At 48.0% G+C, this 7542-nt stretch overlaps 1 protein-coding gene across 1 annotated transcript; it reads left to right on the top strand.

The window, feature by feature from the left end:
- Positions 1–1585: 1585 nt before the first annotated feature.
- CCDC195 (coiled-coil domain containing 195) lies at positions 1586–7184 on the top strand. The gene is made up of 3 exons (XM_056499255.1): positions 1586–2015; positions 3359–3608; positions 5909–7184. The coding sequence occupies exons 1-3, from the start codon at positions 1700–1702 to the stop codon at positions 5997–5999; spliced, it is 657 nt and encodes a 218-aa protein (XP_056355230.1). The 5' UTR covers positions 1586–1699; the 3' UTR covers positions 6000–7184.
- The last annotated feature ends 358 nt before the right edge of the window (positions 7185–7542 follow it).

Raw genomic sequence — 7542 nt, 5'->3', positions numbered from 1 at the left:
GGCTGAGGCACACAGCATGTTTCCCACCTGTGGCACAGCAGCATCCAGGAGCTGGCAGGGAGAGCACGTCTTGGACCCACTGAATTTACAAAAAATAAGGTGGGTGCATGGAGCTCTTTCTGCTCTCAGGGAACACACTGGTCAGCCCAGGGGCAAAGGCAGCTTTGTCAGGTTTTCATTGTCCAAAACTCCTGAGTCCTCTGGCCCTTTCAGCAGGGGCAACTTTACAAGGTTACAAGACAAAAGTAATTTCCTCAGACCTTTCTGGTGCATCCAAAGGTCTATGCCTGCTCAATCTGGTTCCAGAGGAGCAGCAGGCATGGGATGAGAGGAGCAGATGTCTTCAGCCACAGCTGGGGTGAGCTAATTGCTGGTAAGTGTCCCCTGCCCTGCCAAACCTGCCAGCTGCAGGATCAGCAGCAATATTTAATCACACATGGGTGCTGTCACTGCTCCACTGCCTGATCTTGCTGGAAAAATAGATCCATAATGCTCCCTACACTTTATCCCCTACACAGGGGCACCTACACTGTTATTTAAGCCTGGGTCCAAGCCAAATAAAAATGCATGGGTGCTGAGGCTTCATTCACAGCCTGAGGACTCACATTGGCTTCAACTCTCTGCCTGCAGCCTGAACCATGCAGAGCCCTCTAGAGAGGCTGCCAGCAGGGAGAGCAGGGCTGATGCTGGGCAGCAGCACCTCCCCAGTGGCTTCATCACCACAGCCCTTCTGACACCTCTGGAAAAACAGAGACTGAGTCATCTCATCTTTGACAGTTTTCCTTTCTTCCCCCAGCCTCCAGCAGCAGAGTGGGGAAATGCATGCAGATGAAATATTTTCTTTTTCCTTTCTCAGTTATTCCTGAGTCATTGTTAAGTTGCTGGGAAGTGAAGGGCCTCAAAGCAAAAGGTGTGTTAAATTACTTCCCTGTTGACTTTCTGGCATTCTCAGTTCTGTATTTTGAAGTAGGTTTTGGGGAGTGGGAAGACTGCTCCACAGGTTTTTGCATCTTACTGCCAGAAGAGAGATGGCTTTAGGGACTAGGTGATGAGAGAAATGTGGGGGATTGTGTTTCTCTTACTAATGCAAGAATCATGCCTGGTCTGTCTCTCGTTACACTCCTGGTTTAGTGCCAGTGCTCTGCTCCATCTCTGCACCCAGAGAGGGCCCAGGCTCTGCTGCAGCATCCCAGGAGAGCTTTGGGCTATTGCTTGTCCACCACAGCTGCTGGCAGGTGTTGTTAATAGCAGGGCTTTTGCACTGTATCAGCTTTCATTTAGAAATGTAATTTTCCCGAGAGAAATTACTAATTCTGGAATTGAAATTCCAGAAACACAGATCAAAAGTGAAAATCACCCCTGTTAGAGAAGAGAAGAATTCCTGCGAGCAAAGGATGATCCTCTCTCTGTGCCATGGGGATGACCACTGGCATTTTGGGCAAACCAGAGGCCGTGGGCTCTGTGTGGGGAAAAGGGAGAGGCAGGCGAGGGGCGGGCGGGTTTCTCCTGGGGCAGCGGTGTGACAGTGATTCGTGCGGAGGGGAGAGCCCAGCTGCGCTCTGAAACGCGAGCCCCCATGAATAAAGCATGGCCCTCTCCGGCAGCCGGACAGCTCGGCCCAGCCCTCCCGGGGCCGGGGCTCCCCTGCCCAGCGGCTTTAAGGGCAGCAGTGCCCCGGAGCGCTCCGCGGGCAGGGACCATGGAGGGGAACGCGCACCTGCTGCCGCTCATCCGCAAGATGCGCTCCCAGATCAACCGGCTGGAGAGGGAGAACAGGGCCCTGAGGGGAGAGCTGCAGGGCTGCGGGCACCGAGCCGAGCCGGCACCGGGAGATGGGAGCGGCGCTGCCAGGAGCCTGGCCGGCGGTGGGGAGGGACCGGCCGCATCCCCCGCATCCTCCACATCCACCGCATCCCCTGCATCCCGAGCATCCCCTGCATCCTCCGCATCCCCCACATCCCCCGCATCCCCGCAGGGACTCGCCTTGCCCGCGGCAGCGCCGAGGGAGCCAACAGGTACGGAGCACAGGGGCTGTCCCGGGCTGTCCCCGGCGCTGGCCCTGCCCGCAGGAGCGCGGATCAGCTGCTCGCTGGCTGCGGTTCGCTCCATGGAGAGCCCCGGCTCGTCCGGCACTCACACCACACATTGCTCTGTGGGCTCTGCAGGGTGCACCCCCAGCTCAGCTTAGTGGAGTGTTCTGCTGCTGATCCAAGGATCCAACTCAAAGGGCTCCGTTTGCTTGAGCAGAATGTGACTTTCTGGTCTGGGTTTCTGCAGGCATGGGCTCTCCTCCGCATCCTGTCCCCTCTCTGTTCCAGGCAGGAAAGAGCCAACACTCTCAACCATGCCACAACCCATCCTGCCGTAGTCAAAGAAGAAAAAAATGCTATAAATAATAGCAAAGAATGGAGGGTTGGCTGCATCATGCTGCATCATAGATCATGCCAGATGTGCAGTTTAATTTTGTGGATAACACAGTTTGTTCTTGCTGCGGCAGAGAGGGGTCAATTTACAGGAATACATTCTCTTCACAATTTTATCAGAGGAGAAATATGGAAATATTCCTCAGTTATAGAAGTCTGGTTGGGACTTCTGGAGGAATTAACGAAGCAGGAATCAGAGTAAAATGTTGTTTGGTGAGAAATGGCCCCACAAGTTTTCATGGAGACAAATGTGTATGAAGGAACGAGAGGCTGACCAGCACAAGTGGATTGTTGTGCAGCCAGAGGTGCTGGATGGAACAGTGGTTGTTGCCAATCCCACTGACCACTGGCCAGGTTACCAGCCTGAAGGCCTCAGGCAGGGGCTGCTGGTGGCTGGGGATGTCATCAGTTTGGGATGGTCTTTTGGCAAGGGGGAAAGCTGTGGAAAGTGCTTTCTAACCCTGTGACTCTTCCTCTCCAGCTGCCTTCTAGGGCAAAGGGTGGGACCTAAAGGGGCTGTCTGGCCCCCTCTGCCTCTCAGCTTCCCCACATACAAAATGTTTTTGACCCCTAAAAGTAATTAAAAATAGAATGATAAATCATTTGGGGTTGGAAGGGACCTTAAACATTATCTAGTTTGAGCACTCCAGCTATTGGCAGGGACACCTTCCACTAGGCCAGGTTGCTCAAAGACTCATCCTGGCCTTGAAGACTTCCAGGGCTGGGGCATCCACAACTTCCCTGGGTAACCTGTGCCAGTGTCTCACCTCCTAAAATCTCATGTTCCCTCTTTTAGCTTAAAACTGTTCCCCCTTGCTCTATCACTATCTGCCCATGTAAAAAGTCACTCTCCAAAAATGCATTGAGGATGTAATTGTCAATATTAATAGTATTATTAGTATGCTTTTATCTCTGCCTTTTTCTCTGCTCCTCAGATACTGCCATGACTGTGAGACGCTACCCCACCATCTCCCTGGCTCCTGCTCCTCCCAGCACCAGAGCTGGCAGGAAGCCTCCAAGCCATGGGCCCCTGCAGGTGCCAGGCAGTGCCCACTCCCCTGCCCCTCCTGCTGCAGCACAGCTCAGCAGGGAAGAGGAGAAAGGCCTGGAAAAGTCACCAGCCAGCTGTCTCTACAGCCACTCCAGCAGCATGAAGCTGTTCCAGGAGCATGTCTATAAGTGCCAGTAGGTTTGGATTGCCTCCACAGCACCACCTGCCTGGGCTGGGCACAGCTTTCACCTAATAGATATGTGGGCTTTGCTCTGGGTTTTAGTGTGTTATCAGCAAAATGATTGTTTGAATGAATGTGGGCCCTGAGCAGACTGGAGCCCTCTCTTGAGGAAGTTGTGCTTCTCCTCCCTGCACTGAGGTTTGGCAGTGGTGGCAGGTTACATTTGTTATAGAAACAGGAGGCTGAGGGAGAGAGAAGGGGGTGGAAATCTTTGCTCTGTTAAAGCCAGGCAGAGTTTTGCAGATTGATGTGATGTTCTGACAAGCTAAGCTTGAAAGGGATTTTTAAACTTTGAACAAAAAGCACAGGAATACCAAGGAACTCTGCACTATGCCTTTAGAAGTGTGATTACTGTGGCTCGTGGATTTAGATGTACTGTATCATATTTCCCCTGTAACTGAAGCATTGCAAGTTAATGCTTTCAACCTTGAAAAAAGTAGTCTCATGACAGCTTCTAAATTAAGTGAAATGGCTGCTGGACGAGCCCTGAGTGTCTCTGCTCACTGATGAGAAGTTTTCCAGCACAGGACAACCACCAGAGGTAGAACCAGCAGTAATGAGACTGTGATGTATGATAGCCCAGCCACATCCTGTCGCTGATATATCCACCTTGGGAATTCATGCTGATTCCTGGGTTTAGCCCAGTTATGCTGTGCTCAGAAGGAAAACAATCCAAATGGCCTCAAAGCACGTGTTTGAGCAGGGAAAGTCCAGGCTCTGCCTGCCTGCCCATGCATGTCCTGGGGCTGACACCTGCTGTGGGCTGTGTCACCTGTGTGGAGGAGCCTGTGCATGGCACATCACAGCAGCTTTTATTGTCCCCCAAACCCTCAGAGCAGTGCCCAGCCCCTTGCACTCCCTGTGCAAAGCTGATTTGGGGCCCAGCTCCTCTCTGAGAGGCTGCAGGGGACAGCAAGGTCAAGCTTTCAGAGGCACCTGGGCTTTCTTGTAAGGACGTTTCAGGGTCAGCTGTTTTACAGCAGTTAGACACCTCAGTTTAGTCCCTGGCAGAGAACTCATACTGCCCCTGTAACTCTGGATTTCTGTGCATGCTCCCCTGGCTGCAGGGACGCTCCAGACCTGGGGGCACAGGAGCCCCTTGGGGCTGTGCCCTGCTCACCTGCACGGTGAGCACTGGGAACACCAGCCTGCAGGCAGGGCATGGAATGGCAAACACTGCTGGCTCACAGGGGAAAGGCTTTCAGAGCAATCAAAACAGCAGCACAGCTCTGTTACACCAGTGCCCGTGGCCAAACGGTGATTTTATCGCTGTCCTTAGAGCTGAGTGTGACTCACGGGCACTCACTGCCTGCTTTGGGAGGAGAAGTGGAACTGCTTTCCACCCAACCCCTTGGTAGGCTGCTCGATTCCCTGAAGCACAAAGCTTTGTGTTTCTCACAACAAAAAGCATTTAGTATTTTTTACAGTCTTAATGGTGGCTGCTTCCATTATATACTCAAATGTCTGACACAAACAGCAAACTTAGTTAGCTTTCACTACTAAGGTAATTTCTAGCAATGAGTTCAGCAAGCTTATTAAGCTTAATTTTTTACAAGGATGGCGTTTTTGCTTTCCAGCATGCTGCTTCATGTCAGGTTTTCCTATTGTTTTGATTTTTTTTATTGTAGCTTACTCACATTTGCTTCAAAGCTATAATCCTGTATGTGATATGAATATTTTTGCTTTAAAATTAACTCTGTAGAAGCATCACCTTGAATTTATATAGATTGCAGTTGCATCCAAGTAATAAAAAACCAGCACTGCTAACAAATCATCTCTAATTTGCATGTCTAAAATATTTTAATTCATATATGCTAAAGTGTTATTTCTACCAAGGGATTCCCACTGTGTTTGGTAAATGAAAAAAAATCTATTAAATATTTAAATATGGGATAAAAGAGGCTGTGAAATCTTTTCAGGGCTATTATACTAAAATGACTGAAGGGTCTCTGTGGGTGCACATGCACCCCCAGGGCTCTGTGCACACACAGCTGTGCACACACAGGTCAGGCACTGATAGAGGGATGTGAGACTCGATGGGAAAAGGCAGATGCCTCCAGCAGAGAGGACCATGCCTGGTCCTTTGGGATGACAACATGAATGGCATGAAATCCTGCCTTCAGTAGCATGCAAGGGTTGAAAGCATTTATTTTTTGCTTGCTGGGTTGGGTTGGTGTTTTGGTGGTTCTTTTACTGTCTTGGCATGTTTTATACATTTGTAATCCTCATAATGTTTTCTCTCTTTTTTTCCAGGGGTAAAGTGAAGGCTGTGAGTTTCCTCTTACCAATGGATATGTCATCATTTGCTGAAAAGCAAGGTTCTCTCAGAAGCCCACAAAATTAGAGCATGGAACATCTCATGACCATCCCTGAAAAGGATATGTGAGCTGGTGAATTTTTAAAGGCCCATTGACTCCTGAGATAAATTGGCCTTAAATGATAGCTGTGTGTCAGGTTCCTCTGCTGCAAAACGTTTTGGCAGGATGCCCAGAGAGCTTCACCCAGCCGTGTTTGGGTCACTGGCCTGATGTTCAGCGTGGAAATGGAAGCCACAACAAAGCCAGCTGGAAGCCCAGACTGTGATGAAACCACACACAGCAAAGGTGCCTCTGCAAACTGCAAAGTGTCTCAAGGACCTTACCTCAGGACTGATCTGACAGGGTGTTGAAGCTGTTTGTCACAAAAAGCAGAAATTGTGTCACCACTTGTGTTTGCTGATTCCTTTGACAGAAAGGTGTCTGGTGCAAATGACAAAATAAGAACTACCAAAGAGCCTGTGAGGTTTGCTCTGTAGTAAAACTTTCAAGCTTCACTAATACAGCAAAGGAGATATTACAGAGTTAGTTAATGTTGCCCTGGATTTCTGCAAAGCTTGGCAATGAGTTTATGTCCATTTGGGGCTCACTTCTAACAGAGCACAGGGGAGAGTAAGTACTTATTGGTATGAAATGTGACTACAAATCTGCTTCTCACTTGGTGTGCTCATCCAGCTGGAGACTAAAGGCTGGACACCAAGGCAAAATAGGAAAAACTGTGAATATCAGAATTTTTTAGGAATGGCTTCTCAGCACAGCCCAGACCAAAAATCATTAGCAGAAATTCAGCAAGCAAGTACAACACCACTGTGAGACAGAACTACAGACAGATTGCAAAAAATGAGCAATGCTTGTTAGTCTAATCATATAAGTGAAGATAATGTTCCATGTGTTTATTTTTGATTAGAACTATTTATGGAATCAAAATACTGCACACTGCTATTTCTGTACAGGAAGCACAGATGATGGAATATTGTATACAGAATACATGAATAGTAGATGTTTGTACAGATAACTTTATGGAAGGTTTTAATTTCAGTGTCTATCTTAAAGTCTTGAGTTTTCTAAGGTGGAAGCAGAGACTTACTAGAAAAAAATCCCCTCTGGATTTTCCATGATGTTGTATACTTCTATGAAATTGTGTGTTTTCTTCATTTTGAATTTCACCATAGTTTTTTATATTCAAGTGTAGTTTTAATATATTCTCACAACTGAAGCAATAACCTCAATTTTACTGATATTTTATTTGTGTCTTTTAATATTCAGCTTGGATCCAGAGATGCATTGTAATGTCAGAAGTAGTAAATTAATGCAAAGGAGGTTCCAGTTTGGAAAGTTTACTAGCAGCACATTTTAGAAGGCTTTAAAGGGAAGTACTTTATAAATGTTTTAAGGAAAGCATAATTTTTGGGAATTAAACACTGCATATGTGTTCAATTAGGCCCCTAAATCCAGTTGTTTTCACTTAGGAAAGTAACAGAAGTCTGAAAAATCTGGCCCCTGAACCTTTAAGGTACCCAAACTTTTCCAGTTAAGATTTCAACACCAGATTTAATGGGATTTGAGAATCCA

Source organism: Oenanthe melanoleuca, chromosome 9, assembly GCF_029582105.1.
Source record: "Oenanthe melanoleuca isolate GR-GAL-2019-014 chromosome 9, OMel1.0, whole genome shotgun sequence".
NCBI classification, from domain to species: Eukaryota; Metazoa; Chordata; class Aves; order Passeriformes; family Muscicapidae; genus Oenanthe; species Oenanthe melanoleuca.
Note: the sequence above shows the minus strand (reverse complement) of the source record. Positions and strands in the feature narration are given on the sequence as shown.

Bases quoted from the DNA above. Each gene is read 5' to 3' on its own strand.
- CCDC195 (XM_056499255.1), top strand. From the start codon at position 1,700: ATGGAGGGGAACGCGCACCTGCTGCCGCTCATCCGCAAGATGCGCTCC. The intron at 2,016-3,358 runs GTACGGAGCACA...TCTGCTCCTCAG, and splicing joins AGCGCCGAGGGAGCCAACAG to ATACTGCCATGACTGTGAGA. The intron at 3,609-5,908 runs GTAGGTTTGGAT...CTTTTTTTCCAG, and splicing joins GAGCATGTCTATAAGTGCCA to GGGTAAAGTGAAGGCTGTGA.